Source organism: Muscardinus avellanarius (assembly GCF_963383645.1).
Source record: "Muscardinus avellanarius genome assembly, chromosome: 15".
NCBI lineage: Eukaryota > Metazoa > Chordata > Mammalia > Rodentia > Gliridae > Muscardinus > Muscardinus avellanarius.
Window position 1 is genome coordinate 65,069,063 of NC_137801.1, and position 22,427 is coordinate 65,091,489.

Here is a 22,427-nt window from a genome sequence, read left to right on the forward strand (position 1 = left end):
CCATGAAAAAAAAAAAAAAAGCCATTTTTTTCTTTTGTTCCTTTTAAAACTCGAGCCAGATACTGACCAATTTATAATGAAGACTGTACATAGAAGCACTAAAAAGGCTACTTAAGAATTTTTCTTCAATAAAATCCACCTGAATGCTTGGAGAAACTGAAACTTAGCTAAGAGCAACTTACTCAGGAATAGGACTCTTTTAAGTGCCAAACTAGTATTTAAAGTGGTCAAGGTGGGGATGTGCAAATTTAGCAACAAAAGTCTGTTTGCCTCAAGGGAAAGTGATAGTGGTTAGAGGAGCAAGTTCCAAGGGCGCGTCCAGGGGAGGCCTCGGGTCCTGGTAGTCGGCCACAGGCCCGTTCCGGTGGTGCCCGTACTCAAACTTGATCCGCAGCTCACCAATCTTGGACTGGGGAAGGATGTCTGGGATCCACTCGATGATGAATGGTGTTGGCTCCTTTTGATCTGGGGAGGTGTTACCTAAAGAGGGAGAAAAATAGAGCCACCAGTCAGCGCAATTCTTCCTGTCTCTCAAGGGCATTCCTGCATTCCCGACACCAAGAAGTTTCTTGAGTTAGAGTGCAATTTTCTCAGCTTTGGTAATCAGAAAGTTGAGTAGAGTTTATATATTCAGTGGTGATTGGACTCAGATTTCCTGATCATTATTAAGTATATATATATATATTTATTTATAATTTTAAGTCTTTTTTATGCTACTGGGGACTGAACCCAGGGGCAGACTATCTCGGAGCTACACCCACAGCTGTTTGTATTTTTTAATTTGAAACAAGGTCTCCTCACTGGGCGTGGTGGTATATGCTTGTAATCCTAGTACTTGGCAGGCTGAGACACGAAGATTGCAGGTTCCAGGACAGGCTCATAAAATAGTGAGATTTTCATCAACCTAGTGAGAGGTTTCAAAAATAAAAATAAAATAGGGCTGAGGTTATAGCTCAGAGGTAGAATGCCCCTGGGTTCAATCTTCGGTACCACACACACACACACACACACACACACGTAATACGAGTATTTAGAAGGCTGAGACAAGGAGGACCACAGGTTCAAAGCCAGCCTTGGGAACTTAACAGGTTCAAAGCCAGCCTTGGGAGGCTGACAGGAGGATCACACAGGTTTGAAGCCAGCCTTACCTACTTAGTGAGGCTCTCAGCAACTTAGTGTGCGTGTTTTATTCTGTGGTACTGGGGATGGAACCCAGGGGCTTTTCTACCTCCGGGCTATACTCCCAGACCTATTTTATACTTTATTTGGAAACAGAGTCTCACTAAGTTGCTGAGAGCCTCACTATGTAGCTGAGGCTGGCTTTGAACCTGTGTGATCCTCCTGTCTCAGCCTCCCAAGCGCTGGGATTACAAGCATGTGCCACCATACCTGGCTGGCTCTTAGCAACTTAGTGAGATCCTGTTTCAAAATAAAATATAAAATAGGTCTGGGATTATAGCCTGGAGGTAGAAAGCCCCTGAGTTCCACCCCCAGTATCACCAAAAAAAAAAAAAAAAAAAAAGGACTAGGAGTATAGCTTGAAGGTAGAATGCACCTGGATTCAATCCCCAGTACCAAAATAAAAAGGAAGAAACAGGGTTTCACTACATTACTGTGTACTGTCCTCAAACCAGCAACCTTCTATTTCAGCCTATCAAGTACTGGGACTAAGTACTAGGTACCACCATGCTTGGTAATTTTAGGTTTGTTTGTTTATTTATTTATTTATATTTATTTATTGCAGTACTGAGGATGAAACCCGGGGCATTCTACCTCCGAGGTACACCCTCAGCCCTGTATTTTAGTCTTTATTTTGCCTTATTTATTTATTTATTTATTTATTTATTTATTTATTTATTGGTGGTACTAGGGGTGGAACGCAGGAGCTTTTCTACCTCCGGGCTATACTCCAAGACCTATTTTATATTTTATTTGGAAACAGGGACTCACTAAGTTGCTGAGAGCCTCACTCAGTAGCTGAGGCTGGCTTTGAACCTGTGTGATTGTCCTGTCTCAGCCTCCTAAGCGTGGGGATTACAAACTGGGCAACCATGCCAGGCTTATTCTTTATTTTGAAAGTGTCTCACTGAGTTGCAAAGGGCCTCACTAAGTAGCTGAGGCTGTCCTCCAACCTCAATCCTCTTGTTTCAGCTTCCCAAATGCTGGGATTACAAGCGTGTGTACCACGCCCAGCTATTTTTTTGTTTTAAAATAGTGTCTTGCTAAGCCGGGCATGGTGGCGCATGCTTGTAATCCCCGCGCTTGGGAGGCTGAGACAGGAGGATCGCGCAGGTTCGAAGCCAGCCTCAGCTACTTAATGAGGCTCTCAGCAACTTAGCGAGACCCTGTTTCCAAATAAAATATAAAATAGGTCTGGGAGTATAGCCCCGAGTAGAAAGTCTCTGGGTTCCACCCCAGTACCACCAAATAAATAAATAAATAAATAAAAGTAGTGTCTTGCTACTTGCTGAGGCTGTCCTGAGACCTGTGATCTTCCTGTCTCAGCCTCCCAAGTGCTCGGATTACAGGCATGTGCCACCATGCCCAACTAACAGTCACTCTTTCTGAACTCCTACCTCCATTTCCTTCTCATGATGACGAAGACATCACTTATAAAATGAGAAACAAAGCTTCTACCCACCTTAGACTAATGACTTGTCTCCTGGTGTGTTTGGGTCTGTTTGGTTTCTTCTAGCCATAGAACATAAATATTACATATCATCTGGCTCCTGTTTGTCACAAACATTTCAAGTAATAGCTGGCTGGGAACCCCTTCATGAAACTGCTACCAAATTTTCACTTCCAATCAGCAACCACAAAATGATGAGAACTCACAAGGATAACCACTAAGACCACTGGCAGGGCTGGAGAGTGAAAACAGAACAGGTGGGAACGGACAGAGAGGGCCTACCAGGCTCCCCCGTCACATAACCCCACACTCCTTTGCAGAGAGACTGCGTGGGAAATGGAGGAAGATACCTTGTCCCTCCCACCATCTGTGCCGACTAGAACTTGTACAAATTAGAAAAGAAATAGTCCCACTTCCTGTCCTTTAGAAAGTCAGACACATACCCCTCCCTGCCCGGGCACCTGACTCCTTGATGACTGTAGCATATGATTAAAGCTACTTGAGCAGCAAGACCTGTTCTGAAAGGTGCAAGCTGCATAAAGCATTATGGCTGAGGCAAGGGAAGAGAGGAAGTACCTGGAATGACACATGCTGAAAATTTTTTGTGTGTCTTTTCATATTAAGTTATCAGCAAAGAAGGAGATAGAGATGGACAGGATACCGTGATAGAAACACCTAGATGGGTGTGGCAGTGCATACCTGTAATCCCAGTATTTGGGAGGACGAAACAGGAGGATCGAGGTTCAGGGACAAACTCAGCTACTCAGAACCCCAAGCCTCCCAAATGCTGGGATTACAAGCATGTGCCACCACGCCTGGCTCCCAGTCTTATTTTTTGTTCTTTATTTTTGAAACAGGGTCTCACTGAGTTGTAGAGGGCCTCACTAAATTGCCAAGGCTGTCCACGAACCGTAATCCTCCTGTCTCAGCCTCCCAAATGCTGGGATAACAAACGTGTACCACAACACTTGGCCTATTCTTTATTTTTTAAATTAATTATTAATTTTTGCAGGTCTGGGAATGGAATCCAGGGGCATTCAACCTCCAAGCTACAACCCCTACCCTATTTTTTTATTCTTTATTTTGAAACAGGGTCTTAAGCTGGGTGTGGTGGCGCATGCTTGTAATCCTCGCGTTTGGGAGGCTGAGACAGGAGGATCGCACAGGTTCAAAGCCAGCCTCAGCTACTTAGTGAGGCTCTCAGAAACTTAGTGAGACCCTGTTTCCAAATAAAATATAAAATAGGTCTGAGGATATAGCCCGAAGGTAGAAAGCCTCTGGGTTCTACCCCCAGTACCACCAAAAAAAAAAAAAAAAAAAAAAAGAAAAAGAAAAAAAAAAAAAAGAAACAGGGTCTCATTAAGTTGCAGAGGGCCTCACTGAGTAGCTGAGGCTGTACGCAAATGCGACCCTCTGGTCTCAGCATCCTGAATGCTGGGATTACAAGCGCACGCCACCATGCCCAGCTGGCCCTTTATATATATATATATTTATTTATTTATTTTTGTGGTACTAGAGGTGGAACCCAGGGGCTTTTCTACTTCCAGGCTATGCTTCCAGACCTATTTTATATTTTATTTGGAAACAGGGTCTCATTAAGTTGCTGAGAACCTCACTATGTAGCTGAGGCTGGCTTTGAACCTGTGCGATCCTCCTGTCTCAGCCTCCCAAGCGCTGGGAATACAAGCGTGCGCCACCACGCCCAGCTCTATTCTTTATTTTGAAACAGGTTCTCACTAAATTGGGGAGGGTCTCCTAAGTAGCTGAAGTTGGCTGCAAACCTGGAATTCTCCTGTTTCAGCCTCCTAAGTACTGGGATCATAAGTGTGTACCACCATGCCTTGCTGAACAAGAAGTGTTACAAAAAGGAAAAACCACTAGAAGAATCAAGGGAAAGTAAAGTAATGACTACTCAAAAGAAAAAATTCAGATCTGGGCATGGTGGTACATGCTTGTAATCCCAGCATTTGGGAGGCTGAGACAAGAGGATCATGGTTCGCAGACAGCCTCAGCTATTTAATGAGGTCCTTTGGAACTCAGTGAGACCTTGCTCCAAAATAAAGAATAAGAAGCCGGGCATGGTGGTGCACATTGTAATCCTAGCATTTGGGAGGCTGAGATAGGAGGATCATGGTTCGTGGACAGCCTCAGCTACTTAGGCTCTTTGCAACTCGTTGAGACCCTTTTTCAAAATAAGGAATAGAAAATAGGGCAGGAGGTGTAGCTTGGAGGAAGAATGCCCGTGGGTTCCATCCCCAGATCCCCCCCAAAAAATAAAAAAATAAAGAATAAGAAATAGGGCTGGGGGTATATCTCGTAGATAAATGCCCCTGGGTTCCATCCCCAGTACTACAAAAAAAAAATTTTTTTTTAATTTTAAAATTTAAAAATTAAAAAAAAAAAAGTTTGGGCTGTAGCTCTGAGGTAGAATGTCCCTGGGTTTAATGTCCAGTACCACATAGAAAAATAAATAAACAAAATAAATAAACAAATGCTTTCAAAATAATACACTAGCAAAATTAAGAGTAGGAATATAATCTTTAAGCCGGGTGTGGTGGCACACGCTTGTAATCCCAGCTGAGACAGGAGGATTGCACAGGTTCGAAGCCAGCCTCAACTGCTGAGTGAGGCTCTCAGCAATTTTTCCAAATTATTTTTTGGAATTTATTTTTTATTTATTTTTTGGAATTTATTTTTTATTTGGAAACCCTGTTTCCAAATAAAGTATAAAGCACTAAACTGGGCATGGTGGCGCACGCTTGTAAACCCAGCATTTGGGAGGCTGAGACCTGAGGATCGCGGTGCACTGACAGCCTCAGCTACTTAATGAGGCCCTCTGCAACTCAGCGAGAACCGGTTTCAAAATAAAGAATAAAAAATAGGGCAGGGGGTGTAGCTCGGAGGTCGAATGCCCCTGGGTTCCATCCCCAGAGCCCGGGGGGGGGGGGGGGAGTATAAAGCCCAGAGGTTGAAAAGCCCCTGGGTTCTACCCCCAGGGCCAAAAAAAAAAAGGAAGAATATAATCTCAGAGCCAGGTGTGGTGGCACATGCTTGCAATACTAATATTTGGAAGGCTGAGAAAAGGACTGCAGGTTCCACAATTTAATGAGACCTGTTTCAAAATAAAAAAAAATAAGAGATGGGTATGGTGGCACATGCTTGTAATCTTAGTACTTGGGAGGCTCAGATAGGAAGATTTCAGGTTTGAGAACAGCCTCAGCAAGTAGTGAGACTCTCAGACCCTGTTTCAAAATAAAAATAAAATAGGGCTGGGGGTATAGCATGGAAGTAGAATGCCCTTGGGCTCAATTCCCAGTACCAAATAAATAAATAAATAAAATAAAAATAAAATAGGCTAGGGTATAGCTCAGAGGTCGAACATCCATGGGTTCAATCCCCAGTACCCCCCCCAAAAAAAAGTTAAAATGGTTAAGTTTTCTGGTATGTATATTTTATAATACAACCATAAAGAATGTAAAAAAAAAAATAACACTGCAGATAGACATGGAAACTAGTTAAAAAAAAAAAAAAACAGCAGGAGTATGAGCCCTTGTTTCAGAAACTCCTGATACACAGAAAAGAGCCTGAAAAGGGTATACACCCAAATTCTAACAGTGCTGTCATCTATTGGGTGGGGTATTAAATATGGCTTTTATTTTTATCCTTTATGTTCCATAAATGAAATCTATAATTTCTCTATAGTGAATATGTATTACTTGTGTAATTTTATTTTGAAAGTACTAGCTTGGCTGGGTGTGGTGGTGCATGCTTGTAATCCCTGTACTTGGAAGGCTGAGATAGAAGGATCAGGGTTTGCAGATAACCTCAGATACTTAGGCCTTCCGCAACTAACTGAGATGCTCTTTCAAAATAAAGAATAAAAAATAGGGCTGGGGGTATAGCTCGGAGGTAGAATGCCCTTGGGTTCAATTCCCAGTTAATCCCTCCCCCCCCACACAAAAGTACTGGCTCAAATGAGAGAAAACACCTTACCCCATGATGCTTTTACAAAATGAATGAAAGGCCGGACCTGGAGGATCGCGGTTCGAGGACAGCCTCAGCTACTTAGTGAGGCCCTCTGCAACTCAGTGAGACCCGGCTTCAAAATAAAGAATAAGCCGGGCATGGTGGCGCACGCTTGTAATCCCCGCGCTTGGGAGGCTGAGACAGGATCGCATGGGTTCGAAGCCAGCCTCAGCTACTTAGTGAGGCTCTCAGCAACCTCGTGAGACTGTTTCCAAATAAAATATAAAAAAGGTCTGGGAGTACAGCCTGGAGGTAGAAAGCCTCTGGGTTCCACCCCCAGTACCACACACACACACACACACACACACACACACAAATAAATAAATAAAGAATAAAAAATAGGGCAGGTGGTATAGCTCGGAGGTTGAATACCCCTGGGTTCCACCCCCGGACCTGCAAAAAAAACCCAAAAAACCAAAAAACAAAAATAACCAAAATGAATGAAAGGCTTTTTTGATGAGTGTCAAGATCCAAAGCTTCAGAGTACATCTGACCCTCAAAGGAAGTTTCAATAGAAACTCACTCACAGCCTGGCATGGTGGCGCACCTGTAATCCCAGTACTTGAGAGACTGAGATAGGAAGATGGCAGGTTCAAGGACAGCCTCAGCAAGCAGTACGAATCTCATCAATAGTGAGACCTTGTTCCAAAATAAAAATAAAAACATGCCGGGCGGGCGAGGTGGCGCACGCTTGTAATCCCTGCGCTTGGGAGGCGGAGACAGGAGGATCGCGCAGGTTCGAAGCCAGCCTCGTTGGCTTAAGAGGCCCTGTTTCCAAATAAAAATATAAAAAATAGGTCTGGGAGTGTAGCCCGGAGGTAGAAGGGTTTCCAGGAACCCCAGTACCACCTAAATAAATAAATAAATAAATAAATAAATAAATAAATAAAAACAGGGCTGGGGATGTAGCTTGGAAGTAGAATACCCCTGGGTTCCAATACCAGTACCATAAAAAGAAAAAGAAAAGAAACTTACTTACCAACTTTGAGGAAAGTTTTTAGTTCTAAGGGTCGCAGTACTGGTTGCTTTTCTATGCGGCCATAGGTTTCTGCTATACTCTCTACTTCCACTTTAGGGCATTTAAACAATTCATAAGTCCCATCTCGGTTCTGGATAAAGCTCCGCGTGATTTCCAGGGGCATCTGGACACCAGAACAACACAAGAAAGGTGAGACAAGGGAGAAAACTTTCAAAGTAGGCAAATGCTTACATGCTAATAGATCTCTTATGAGATAACCTTTTTTTCTTGTTAAGGGGACTCAAATTAATGAAAACTTTCCTTGTATTTCAAGTAAATCCTGTTAAAAATATGCCTTTTATCTCTTTCATCATTCATAGTTTTCCTTAATTTGAACCCAACCAAGCCATGCACCAGCTGAGCCTGTAAGATCGTCCGGCTCCACGTCTGCTCCTGGCACAGACCTTCTCTGAAATCACTTTCATTCCTTCCTCTATTGCTCTTCTGGCAGTATTCTTCTAAATACTTATTGAAAGCATGCAGAGCTCACCTCACATCCTGTGAGCTTCACACTGTCCTTAGGGCTGAGCCAGACAGAACTTGAACCAAGCAGGAGGGTAACCCTGAACCAGCTACTGAATTTCCAGCGCATGGCTGGGTGAGGGGTAAATGGGTAGGCCAGTAATGGCTACCAGGAGAAGCTACCTGATCCTTGGCTCTCCCCCACTCGCCTTTGCCCTGGGTTGCTTCAGTGCTTCTCTGAATGCCAGCTGTTCTAGACTAGAAGCTGCCTCCGGACACTCTACCTTTAAAGTTCCCCAAGTTGGGTGTGGTGGCGTATGCCTGTAATCCCAGTACTTGGGAGGCTGAGACAGGAGGATCACAGGTTTGTGGAGGCCTTCCACAACTTAGTGAGATCCTATTTCAAACTAAAAAAATAAAATAAAATTGGACTCTGGATGCAGCTCAGAGGTAGAATGCCCTTGTGTTCATTTATTTATTTATTTATTTATTATTTATTTATTTATTATTTTTTTGGTGGTACTGGGGATGAAACCCAGGGGCATTCTACCTCTAAGCTATACACCAGTCTTATTTTTTATTCTTTCTTTTGAAACAGGGTCTCATTGAGTTGCAAAGGGCCTCACTAAGTAGCTGAGGCTGTCCACAAACCACGATCCTCTGGTCTCAGCTTCTTAAATACTGGGATTAAAAGCATGTGCCACCATGCCTGGCTCCTGTGTTTAATTCTTAGTACCACAAAAATTAAAGATAAAGTTCTTCTAGAATAAAATATGAGTGGTGGTGCAATACTTGTGATTATAATCTCAGTAATTAGGAGGATGAGACAGGAAGATCATAGGTTCGAGGCCAGCATCAGCAACTCATTAAGTTCCCAAGTGTCTTTATTGAATAGACCTTTTCTAGAGTCTACATAGAAGTTCTGTAGCCACCAAGCAATTTAGTTTCTTCTGAACACAACAATGCTTTGCCATTGAGCTAATTTTTTTTTTTGGGGGGGGGGACAAAGGGGATTGAACCCAGGGGCATTCTATTGCTGAGCTATACATTCAGATTTATTTATTTATTTATTTATTTATTTATTTATTTATTTATTTATTTATTTATTGTACTAGGGATGGAACCAAGGGCATTCTAACTCCGAGCTATACCCCCAGCCCAATTTTTTATTCTTTATTTTTTGAAACAAGGTCTCACTGAGTTGCAAAGGGTCTCACTAACTAGTTGAGGCTGTCCGCAAACCCGGATGCTCCTGTCTCAGCCTCCGAATGCTGGGATTACAAGCATGCGCCACCATGCCTGGCTTGCCCTTTTTATTTTGAAACAGGCTTTCACTAAATTGTTGAAAGTTGAGCTGGGCGAGTTGAGGATAGAGGTTTGAGGCCACTCTTAGCTACTTAGTGAAGCCCTTTGCAACTCAGTGAGATCCTGTTTCAAAAAATAAAGAATAAAAATAGGGATAGGGGGGTAGCTTGAAGGTAGAATGCCTCTGGGTTTCATCCCCAGTACCACAAAACAAACAAACAAACAACAAACAAACAGAATAAAAAATAGGGCTGCGGGTGTAGCTCAAAGGTAGAATGCCAGCTGGGCATGGTGGCGCACGCTTGTAATCCCAGCATTTGGGAGGCTGAGACCTGGAGGATCGCGGTTCGTGGACAGCCTCAGCTACTTAGTGAGGCCCTCTGCAACTCAGTGAGACCTGGTTTCAAAATAAAGAACAAAAAAATAGGGATGGGAGTATATCTCGGGGGTAGAATGCCCCTGGGTTCCATCCCCAGTACCACAAAAAAAAAAAAAAAAAAAAAAAAAGTTTCTGAAGGTTTCACTAAATTGTTGAGGTTGGCCTGGAACCTGGGATCCTCCTATCTCAGCCTTCTAAATACTGGGATTACAGATGTGCACCACCACATCCAGTTTGAGTTCATCTGAAATATCAAATCACATTATGCTGAATTTTCTGTAATATTCCATTACATCAGAAGGGAAAATTCTCAAATTCTCATGCTTGAAAAAATATTTTAAAATGTCTAATGTGTTCCTGGTGAAAGAGATGAGTAACTTAGAGCCATTTCTCTAATAAGAACCAGATTTCAGTTTTGGGAGGAAGGTTTAATTGTACTGGACCCACTGATTTCACAAAAGGGTATATACATATATACATATGTAGTTATAAGAAAAGTTCCCAGTGGCAGGGCATCTTTCCATACAAAAGCTTCAGTGAAGCCGGGCGTGGTGGCGCACGCTTGCAATCCCCGCACTTGGGAGGCTGAGACAAGAGGATCGCACAGGTTCGAAGCCAGCCTCAGTTACTTAGTGAGGCTTTCAGCAACTCAGTGAGCCCCTGTTTCCAAAAAAAAAAAAAAAAAAGCTTCAGTGAAATATAAAACTAAATATATAAACTTTATTTTTTGTAGCATTGGGGGGGATTGAACCCAAGGGCGTTCTACCTCTGAGCTACACCTCCAGCTCTATTTTTTATTTTGAAACAGGGTCTCACTAAGTTGCAGAGGGCTTCACTACATAGCTGAGGCTGGCCATGAACCTGCAATCCTTCCGTCAAAGCCTCCCAAGTACTGGGATTACAAGCTTGCGCCACCATGCCCAGCATATACTTTTGTGTGTGTGTGTGTGTGTGTGGAGCTGGGAATTGAACCCAGGGGCATTATACCTCTGAGCTATATCCCTCAGCTCTATTTCATTTTATTTTATTTTATTTGTGGTACTGGAGATTGAACTCAGGGACATTCTTACTCCTGAGCGTCATCTCAGCCCTATTATATATTTTTGAATTTTATTATTTTTTACTTATTATTTTATTTTGAAACAGGGTCTCACTAAATTGATGAGAGTCTCACTACTTGCTGAGACTGTTCTTGAACTTGTGATCCTGCAGTCTCAGTCTCTCAAGTACTGGAATTACAAGCATGCACCACCACACCTGGCTTTTGTTTTTTATTCGGAAATAGAATCCTGCTAAATTACTGGCAACCATACTATGTTGCTGAGGCTGGCTTTGAACCTATAATCCTCCTGTCTCAGCCTCCCAATACTGAGGTTATAGACATGCACCATCACATCTGGCTTAATATAGCTAGCTGCCTGTCAGTCAAATCTAGGCCTCATCATAGCTACTAGGGGATCATTAATTTGCAAGAAAAATCCTGCTTTGTGAACTCAAAGGCAGCTAAAACGCATACTCAATTTAAGACTTTTTTTTTTGGAGGGGGCAATATTGGGCATAGAACCCAGGGTCTCATTCATGCTAGGCAGCACTCTACCACTGAGCTACATTTCCAGCCTTTATTTATTTATTTATTTATTTGAGGGTCTGGGGATGGAACCTAGAGGCATTTGACCTCCGAGCTATACCCCCTACCCAATTTTTTTTATTCTTTATTTTGGAATAGGGTCTCACTGAGTTGCAGAGGGCCTCAGTAAGTAGCTGAGGCTATCTGCGAACCACGATCCTCCAGTCGCAGCTTCCCAAATGCTAAGATTACAAGCGTGCACCACCACACTCGCCTTATTTATTTATTTATTTAATTTATTTGTGGCACTGGGGGTTGGAACCCAGGGGCTTTCTACCTCTGGGCTACAACTCTAGCCCTATTTTATAATTTATTTGGAAACAGGGTCTCACTAAGTTGCTGAGAGCCTAAGTAGCTGAGTCTGGCTTTGAACCTGTGCGATCTTCCTGTCTCAGCCTCCTAAGTGTTAGGATTACAATTGTGCATCACCGCTCCTGGCCAATTCCAGGCCAGGGTCTCAATGAACTGCACTTGCCTCACAAGTAGCTGAGATTACAAATGTGTGCCACAGTGTTGGCTTATGATACTTTTTTTTTTTTTTTTTTTGGTGGTACTGGGGGTGGAACCCAGAGGCTTTCTACCTCTGGGCTATACTCCCAGACCTTTTTTTAATATTTTATTTGGAAACAGGGTTTCACTAAGTTGCTGAAAGCCTCACTAAGTAGCTGAGGCTGGCTTTGAACCCGTGCGATCCTCCTGTCTCAGCCTCCCAAGTGTGGGGATTACAAGCATGCGCCACCACGCCTGGCTATAATACTTTTTTTAATGTGTGGTACTGAGGAAGGAACCCAGGAGTCTTCTACCTCCAGGCTATACCTCAGCCCTATTTACTTTTTTTTTTTTTTTTTTTTTGCGGGTCTGGGGATGGACCCCAGGGGCATTTGACCTCTGAGCTATATCCCCTGCCCTATATTTTTTATTCTTTATTTTGAAACAGGGTCTCACTAAGTAGCTGAGGTTGTTCACGAACTGCAATCTTCTGGTCTCAGTCTCCCAAATGCTGGGATTATAAGCATGTATCACCATGCCTGGCTCCTATTTTAATTTTTACTTGGAAACAGGGTCTCAAAAATTGCTGAGGTTAACCTTGAACCTGTGATCCTCCTATCTCAGCCTCCCAAGAACTGGGATTACAGTCATGTGCCACCATACTCAGCTCTTACGAAAATACCAGTAAAATTGGAGTCAGAACTATTTAAAGACTACTTCTTTTTTTCTTCTTTTCTTATTATTTTGAAACAGGGTCTCACTGAGTTGCAAAGGGCCTAAGTAGCTGAGGCTCTCCATGAAACCAATCCTCCGGTCTCTCAGCCTCCCAAATGCTGGGATTACAAGCGTGCACCACCACGCCTGGCTGAAGATTTTCTTTTCTCTCTCCTTCCTTCCTTTCCTCCTTCCTTCCTTCCTTCCTTCCTTCTTTCCTTTTTTGTGGGTCTGGGGATGGTACCCAGGGGTATTTAATCTCTGAGCTACGTTCCCAGCCCTATTTTTTATTCTTCATTTTGAAACAGTGTCTAAGTAGCAGAGGCTGTCCAGAACTGCTATCCTCCTGTCTCAGCCCCACGCCCTGCTTAATGACTACTTCTGAATAACATCTTGGCAGGAAAAAAATGGGCTCTCACTGGCATCTGGCACTCAGAGAACTGGTGCAAACTTCTGCCCTCCCCATACTTGCCTTCCTCTCTGCCCTTCCACTAATATAGAAACAAACTTACCTCTGGGGTATCTAAGATTTGTTTAACTTGCAGGATATTAGTGATATGCCAGGTGTACTTAGAAAAAGTTCCCAGTGGCAAGGCATCTTTCCGTACAAAAGCTGCAATGTAAAAAATAGACATTAGACTACCAAAGAGTAGCATTCTCTTTCATTATACTTGTTAATTTTTTTTTCATACTGGAGATTGAATCCAAGGGCATTATACTTTGAGCTATATACCCTCAGCCCTTTTTATTTTTTATTTAGAAACAGGTCTCACTAAGTTGCTGAGGCTGTCCTTGAAACTGCATTTTCCTGTTTCAGCCTCCCAAGTACTGGAATTATCGGCATGCACCACTGCACTCCACAGTACTTGTTAATTTCTAGAGTTCAGTGCAATGATAATCTCTTCTTAGCCAATCGCAATATTTCATTTCATTTTATTTTATTGTTATTGGGCATTAAACCCAGGGGTATTCTAGCTCTGAGGTACACCTACAGCCTTTTTTATTTTGAAACAGGGTCTTGCTAAATTGCTAAGGGCCAGCAGGGCATGGTGGAGCTCCCTTGTAATTCTAGTACTTGAGAGGCTGAGATAGGAGGATTAGGGTTCATGGCCAGCCTTAGCTACTTAGGCCATCTGAAACTTTTTTTTTTTTTTGGTGGTACTTGGGTTCCTGGAAACCCTTCTACCTCCGGGATACACTCCCAGACCTATTTTTATATTTTTATTTGGAAACAGGGTCTCTTAAGCCAGCAAGGCTGGCTTCGAACCTGCATGATCCTCTTGTCTCTGGCCTCCCAAGCGCAGGGATTACAAGCGTGCGCTACCACGCCCGGTGTTCAGGCCCTCTGAAACTTTATGAGACCCTGTTTCAATATAAAGAATAAAAAATAGGGCTGGGGGTATAGCCTGGAGGTAGAATGACTCTGGGTTCTATCCCCAGTACCCCCCAAAAAAAATTGCTAATGGTCTTAATGAGTTGCAGAGGTTGGTCTTGAACCTGTGATCCTTCTGTCTTAGCCTCCTAAGTACTGGGGTTATGGGTGAGCATCACCACGCCCAAATCTCAGCAACTTAGTGAGGCCCTCTGCTACTTAGTGAGACCCTATTTCAAAAAATAAAATACAGCCGGGCATGGTGGTGTGCCCTTGTAATTCCAGCATTCGGGAGGCTGAGACAGGAGAATCTCGGTTCACAGACAACCTCAGGTACTTACAGATAACCTCAGCTACTTAGTGAGGTACTCCGCAACTCAGTGAGACCCTGTTTCAAAATAAAGAATAAAAAATAGGGCAGGGGTGTAGCTTGGAGGTTGAATGCCCCTGGGTTCCATTCCCAGACCCTCAACAACAACAACAACAACAACAACAACAACAACAACAACAACAACAAAATGGACTGGGGTGTACCTCCGAGGTAGAATGCTCCTGGGGTTTAGTCTCTAGTATCACAGAACATTAAAAAAAGGACTAGGGGTGTGGGTCATGTAGGTCAGAGGTAGAATGTTACCTGGTTCAACTCCCATTATCATAAAAAACAAATAAACAATATGAGCACTTGACTATTACGTATATTGGGTCCTGGGTTCGATTCCTGCACCTCAAAATAAATACAATTACACAGAGTTTAAGATTTTTAATGTGATTGCTAATTTATTAACTTCATGCAGTATTATAAAGCAGTTTCATCAAAAGGCCTACAAAAACAGCCAAAAGATGGGTTAAAATTAATATACTAGGAGACAGGAGGATCATAAACCCAAGGTAAGCCTCAGCAATGTAGTGAGACTCTTAGCAATGTAGCCAGACCCTGTTTCAAAAGAAAAATAAAAAGGGCTGGAGGTAGCTGGGGTGTGGTGGTGCATGCTAATCCCAGCATTTGGGAGGCTGAGATAGGAGGATTGTAGTTCCCAGACAGCCTGAGCTACTTAGTGAAGCCCTTTGCAACTCAGTGAGACCCCTGTTTCAAAATAAAAAATAATAGCCAGGTGAGGTGGTGCATGCTTGTAGTCCCAGCATTCGGGAGGCTGAGTCAGTAGGATTGTGGTTTGCGGACAGCCTCAGCTACTTAGTGAGGCCCTCCGCAACTTAGTGAGACCCTGTTTCCAAATAAAGAATAAAAAATAGGGCAGGGGGTATAGCTCCGAGGTCGAATGCCCCTGGGTTCCATCCCCAGAACTGAAAAAAAAAAAAAAAAAAAAAGATTTAAAAATAGGGCTGAAGGTATAGCTGAGATATAGAATGCCCCTGAGTTCAATCTCCAGTCTCCTCCCCAAACATGCACACAAAATTAATGCACGAGGCTTCAAGTTTCACCTGGAAAAAGCACTCAATACTGCTTGAAAAGTCAGATAGATATGCTGTGAAGACAAAGTTTTTTTTTTTTGGTAGTACTATGGATTGAACCCAGGGGCATTCTACTTCTGAGCTCTACTCCCAGCCCTATTTTTTATTCTTTATTTTGAAACAGAGTCTCACTGAGTTACAGAGGGCCTCACTAAGTAGCTGAGGCTGTCCATGAACACCTGATCCTCCTGTCTCAGCTTCCCGAATTCTGATATTATAAACGTGTGCCACCACACCTGGCCATTTTTTATTTTTGAAATAGGGTCTCACTAAGTTGCAGAGAGCCTCACTAAGTAGCTGAGGCTGTTCTTGAACCTGTAATATGCCTGTCTCAGCTTCCCAAGCACTGGGATTATAAGAGTGTGCCCTGTCACCCAGCTTTTTGTGTGTGTATGGTACTGGGATTGAACCTATAGCATTCTACTTCTGAGATACATCACCAGCCCTATTTTTAAATTTTTATTTTGAAACAGGGTCTTGCTAGGTTGATGAGAGTCTCACTATTTGCTGAGGCTGTCCATAAACCTGTGATCCTCCTATCTTGGTCTACCAAGTATTGGGTTTACAGGCATGTGCCACTATGCCTAGCTTCCTTATTTCCTTTTACTACCAAATACATATTTTGAGATCTCTAGAAGAAAGATGTTATATAAAACCAAGAAATAGTGGGGCAAAGTGTCACATGCTTATAATCCTAATATTTGGGAGGCTGGGACAGGAGGACGGCAGTTTTATAGCCAGCCTTGGGAATTAGTGAGACTCTTTGCAACTTAGTGAGACTCCATATCAAAATAAAAAATAAAAGCCAAGCGTGGTGGTGCACGCTTGTAATCCCTGCACTTGGGAGGCTGAGACAGGAGGTTCGTGGTTCACAGACATCCTCAGCTACTTAGTGAAGTCCTTTGCAATTCAGTGAAACCCGTGTTTCTTTTTTTTATGATTTTTTTTTTAACTACTGGGGATGGAAGCCTGGGGCATTGCACCTTCGAGATACACCCCCAGTCCTATTTTTTTAGTCTCTTTATTTTTGAAATAGGGACTCACTGAGCTGTGAAGGGCCTCCCTAAGTAACTGAGGCTGTCTGCTAACCTAGATCCTCCGGTCTCCACCTCCCAAATGCTGGGATTACAAGTGTGTGCCACAAAATGGGCATGGTGGCGCATGCTTGTAATCCCCGTGCTTGGGAGGCGGAGACAGGAGGATGGCGTTGGTTCGGAGCCAGCCTTGCTGGCTTAAGAGACCCTGTTTCCAAATAAAAAACTATAAAAAATAGATCTGGGAGTGTAGCCCGGAGGTAGAAGGGCTTCCAGGAACCCTAGTACCACAAAAAAAAAAAAAAAAAAAAAAAAAAACCCAAAAAAACACCCCCAAAAAACAAGTGTGTGCCACCACGCCTGGCCAAGACCCTGTTTCAAAATAAACAATAATTAGCCAGCCAGGAGTGGTGGCGCATGCTTGTAATCCCAGCTCTTGGGAGGCTGAGACAGAAGGATTGCACAGGTTCAAAGCCAGCCTCAGCTACTTAGTGAGGCTCTCAGCAACTTAGTGAGACCCTGTTTCCAAATAAAGTGTAAAATAGGTCTGAGAGTATAGCCCAGATGTAGAAGGCCCCTGGGTTCCACCCTCAGTAACACACACACACACACACACACACACACGGTCTGGGAGTATATCCTGGAGTTAGAAAAGCTCCTGGGTTCTACCCTGAGTATCTCAAAAAAAAAAAAAAAAAAAAAAAAAACGGGCTGGGGGTATCTTGGGGATAGAATGTCCCTGGGTTTAATCCTCAATGACAAACAAAAACAAAAGACTCAAGAAATAAATGTGTAAAAACATGTAAAAATAATCTCTACTCTTATGTTATAGTCATACTGCCTAATAAAACAAGCAGGCAAAAGCACTAGAATAATATGAGTGCTGAGGCTGAGTATGCATGTCAGTGGCAGAGCCCAGGCTAGCATGAGTGGCCCTGCGTTCAATTCCCAGCACCAAAAAAAAAAAAAAAAAAAAAAATCAAAGCCTAAAAATTATTATAAAATTAAAATCTCCACTAATCAAAAAATCATTACAGACTTCCCGGAAGATGGCGACCGAGAAAAGCGGGGCTTAAGAGCCCCGCTAACAACCAATCTCCATTACCACAAAATCAGCGCCTTTCATAGCCAGAAAACACCATCACCAGAGAAACAAAAAAATCACCAGGCTCTAGAGAGAGAGCGGACTGAGAACAGAGCTCAGAGCCACAGAGGAGATACACCGACGCGGCAGCAGCGCCATACTGCCGGCGGCAGCGGCGAATTCACCGGACGGCTACAGCAAGCCGAGGTGAGCCGCTGAGGAACAACCAGGTGGGATCTTTTGGCGCAGGGAGCATCTAAAGCTCCCAGTGGCTGAGCTCAGCACACGCTGCAGGGACTCAGAGTGGAACTCAAAACCAGAGAAGAAAGAATACGCCACCCTCACGGCCGAGGGCGTGGCAGCGGCGCCATATTGCCACCGGCGGCAGCAGCAGTGAATTCACCGAGTCCAGTACAGCTACATCTGCATACTCAAGAACAGTGAGTCAAATTGCGGGCCACAGAGGAGAAATCCCAGTACTGTACTCCCTGGGACTTGACCCAGTGGGGGAGTGGCGGTGGCAGAGATATCACACCATAGGAGAACGTGCAACCTGGCACCCCCCATAGTCTAAAGCAGCCTCTATCGACTCCCTGGGTCGGAGACTCTGTGATACAACCCTGTAAAGGAGTAGTGGGGTCAGAGATACTACAGACTCGAGATCCAGAGCACCTTAAGCGAAGTCATAGTGACCCAAGGGAAGAACCCAGAGAAGGCACAAACTTCCGAAATCATAGGAAAGAGAAATAACACTGGAGCAATGAATGCCCACAACCCCACAACATCAGAACCCGATAAAACAGAAAATCAGAGATTTCTAGAAGATCAAATCAGGAAAATAACTGTAGAAATAATAGAGGTGCTTCGAAAAGAATTCAGAGAGAGCCAAAAGAGATAAAGGATGCAATTAATGAAGTAAAGGCCTCAATTCAAAGCATGAACAACCGATTAGACCACATGGAGAACAGAATCTCACTCTTAGAAGATGATCATCCCAAAAATGAACACATATTTTTTTTGTGGTACTGGGGTTCCTGGAAGCCCTTCTACCTCCGGGCTACACTCCCAGACCTATTTTTGCATTTTTATTTGGAAACAGGGTCTCCTAAGCCAGCACGCGCGGCTGGCTTCGAACCTGCGCGATCCTCCTGTCTCTGCCTCCCAAGCGCGGGGATTACAAGCGTGCGCCACCACGCCCGACAGAACGCAGTTTCTAATCTAGAAAAAAATATCTGACAGCAGGAATCTGACATTGAAGAAATATGGGCCCATTTTTTTTTTTTTTTGTGGTACTGGGGTTCCTGGAAGCCCTTTTTCCTCCGGGCTACACTCCCAGACCTATTTTATATTTTTGAAACAGGGTCTCTTACACCAGCACGGCTGGCTTCGAACCTGCGCGATCCTCCTGTCTCCGCCTCCCAAGCGCGGGGATTACAAGCGTGCGCCACCATGCCCGGCTCAATATGGGCCCATTTTAAGAGAGCTAACCTAAGAATAATTGGAATAGAGGAGGGAAAAGAAAGTGAAACCAAAGGGATCAACAATCTCTTCAAGGAAGTAATAGCAGAAAATTTTCCAAACATAGAGCAGGAGGTTGATACACAGATCCAGGAAACTTATAGAACTCCCTTTAGACAGGATCGGAGAAGAGGATCTCCACGCCACATAATTGTCAAAATGACCAATGTGGAAGCCAAGCAGAGAATCTTAAAGGCAACAAAAACAAAGGGCCAAGTGACATTCAGAGGCAAACCAATTAGAATCACTCCAGACTTCCCAAACCAAGTCATGAGAGCCAGAAGGGCTTGGAGTAACATATTCCAAACTCTGAAAGAAAACAACTTCCAGCCAAAAATTTCCTACCCAGCAAAACTTTCTATCAAATTAAGATGGAGAAATAAGAAGCTTCCATGACAAACAGAAACTGAAGGAATTTATGTCTTCAAAACCAGCGCTACAGAAAATACTCAAAGAGATTAACTACAAAGAAGAAATAGATAACACACACCAGAACCAGAGAAACAAGATTTTCCATCCAACAGACAACTAAGATTGGTTATCTGTGGAGATTCATTATTTATGTTAGTCTTTTACCTATCTCTAAATTGTATTGTTTGCCTTTATTGTTGTTAATTTTTAGGATTTCTATTTGAAATATTAATATACCTTCAGATATAGCATTTGGAAATATTTTATCCCATTCTATTAGTAACTTTTAACTCTGTTTACGATGTCTTTGGATATACAATTTTTTTTATTTTTTAGGGAGTTTGTATACTCTTCTGTTGCCTGTGCCATTGAAATCATATCCAAGAAATCACTGCCAATTTCAATGTTATGAGGTTTTATGACCCAGATTTTCTTCTAAAAGTTTATAGTCTTAAGATTTATATTTAGGTCTTTTATCTATTTTGAGTTAATATTTGTATATGGGATTAGGTAAGGGTCCAATTTTATTCTTTTCCATGTAAGTATTATTTTTCAACAATATTTAGTTAAAAGATTATTATTTCCACCACCAAATGTTCGTGGAAACCTTGTCAAAAATAACTAGACAATATAGGGAAGAATTTAGCTCTAGGCTTTTATTTAACTCCAATGGTTTATATATCTGCCTTTAGAATAGTACTACACTGTTTCAATTATTGTAGCTTTATATGGTTTGAAATCAGAAAATATATATCTTCTAGCTTTGTTCTTTTTCAAGATCGTTTTGGGTATCTAGAGTCCATTTTCCATATTAGGATAGACTTTTTTTTCTGAAAAATAAATATATAAATATATGATAGTTTCACCTAAAAAAATAGAAAAAAAATATTCTCTGGTAAGAAAGAAAGCAAAAAAAAATATTGAAATGTTATCTTTAAGTCATCAAAAGCTTGGTATCAGACAAATGAAACTGTTATGTGAAATTATCATTTTTAATTTTGGATAAATTGCTATAATACTAGATGTCAACCACTAAGCCAAGCATGGGAGGGAGGGACAGGGAGAGAATGGGGTGAGGATCGGGTGGGGGCTGACTGGGCGATGTGTGCATGTATGTCTACAAAAGTTTGTAACCCACTAAGATGTATGAATACAGTGCACCAATAAAAAAAAATCATTACAAAATGTCTAAATTTTTATATATACTATAATCACTTCTTTATTTTTTTGGTGGTACTAGGGACGGAACCTTCTCCAGGCTACACTCCCAGACCTATTTTATACTTTTATTTGGAAACAGGGTCTCTTAAGCCAGCGAGGCTGGCTTGGAACCTGCACGATCCTCCTGTCTCCGCCTCCTAAGCACGGGGATTACAAGTGTGCGCCACCACACCTGGCGCTATAATCACTTCTAAGAAGCTGGGCCCACAAAACTCTTTGGGCCCTATAATGCTTTTGTAGAAATTAGTTCATACCAAGAAATACCAAACTTCTTGGTGGGTACCTGCATAGCTCTTAATTATTCTTTCATCAAGTTCATGTTTTCTAAATTTTTTTTATTAGTTCTTACTGGAATAAGTAATCATTGGGCCTTTGGAGAGTGTAGTCATTGTTCCAAGAGATGAATACTATTATTGAAGGCTTTGTGCCCATGAATGTGACTAGAAGTCCTAACCTTGAAAGTTCTACACAGATTTCTTTTTTTCGAAACAAAATTCTCAAAATTATCTATTGCTGTTCCTGAGGAAAAATCTATACCTGTGGTGGAGTTGGGGAGCCGCTTTTTTGCACTTCCTATGGATATTCTCTGTTGCAGGGCATCAAAAAAGGCCTGAGGAATGTGGAACACCAGTGGCTCTGGTTTGCCTAGAGAAACAAGAAGAAAGTCAGCGGGCCTTCTGATGTGCAGATGAAAGTAAAGGAAGAGGAATGAAGGCACAGTAATAGCCAACCGTACCCCTGAGGTTTTTTCCAAGAGAGGCAAAAGGAAGCCTTGGGCATTTACAGCTAAGCATGGTCTCCACCCTTGTTCTCGATCCCTTGCAATCATAAAACACACAGCAGAGTCAAGCATGGTGGGGCATGCCTACAATCCCAGTATTTGGGAAGTTGAGGCAGGAGAAACACAGGTTCAAGGACAGCCTCAGCAAGTATTGAGAATCTCATTAACCTAGTGAGACCCTGTTTCCAAGTTCGAAGGCAGAATGCCTCTGGACTCCATCCCCAGTATCCCCCCAATAAATAATAAATTAAAAAAGACTGGAGATGTCGTTCACAGGTAGAATGCCCCTAGATTCAGTTCCCTTAGTAAAACACACACACACACACACACACACACACACACACACACACACACACCCATGTCCCATTAAGAACTGTGTGTGTGTGTGGGGGGGGTACTGGGGATGGACCTAGGGGCATTCTACCTCCAAGCTACACCATAGCCCTATTTTTTTTAGTCTTTTAATTTTTTGAAACAGGGTCTCACTGAGTTGCAAAGGGCCTTGCTAAGTAGCAAAGGCTGTCTGTAAACCACGATTCTCCAGTCTCCGCCTCCTGAATGCTGGGATTATAAGTGTGCCACCATGCCCGGCCTTAAGGACAACTTTTTAATTCCCTAATTTTGTAAAAACACACACACACACACACACACACACACACACACACACCCAGTCTTCCATTAAGGACACCATTTTTTTTTGTAGTACTGGGGATGGAACCCAGGAGCATTCTACCTCCCAGCTACACCCCCTACCCTATATTTTGTTCTTTTTATTTTTGAAACAGGATCTCACTGAGTTGCAAAGGGCCTCACTAAGTAGCTGAGGCTGTCCGCAAACTGCGATCCTCCAGTCTCAGCCTCCCAAATGCTGAGATTACAAGTATGCA

General features: G+C 42.8%; 1 protein-coding gene across 1 annotated transcript in view; it reads right to left on the reverse strand.

Moving 5' to 3' along the window:
• Nucleotides 1-271: 271 nt before the first annotated feature.
• The window catches only part of LOC308274335 (uncharacterized protein C2orf42), a gene marked incomplete at both ends in the record, with an annotated part of 38,458 nt that continues 16,302 nt past the window's right edge, over nt 272-22,427 (reverse strand). Inside the window, 4 exons of the mRNA XM_080711942.1 lie at nt 272-480; nt 7,635-7,797; nt 13,162-13,262; nt 21,297-21,404. Coding sequence (XP_080568068.1) covers nt 272-480; nt 7,635-7,797; nt 13,162-13,262; nt 21,297-21,404 — 581 coding nt within the window. The remainder of the gene's footprint in view (nt 481-7,634; nt 7,798-13,161; nt 13,263-21,296; nt 21,405-22,427) is intronic.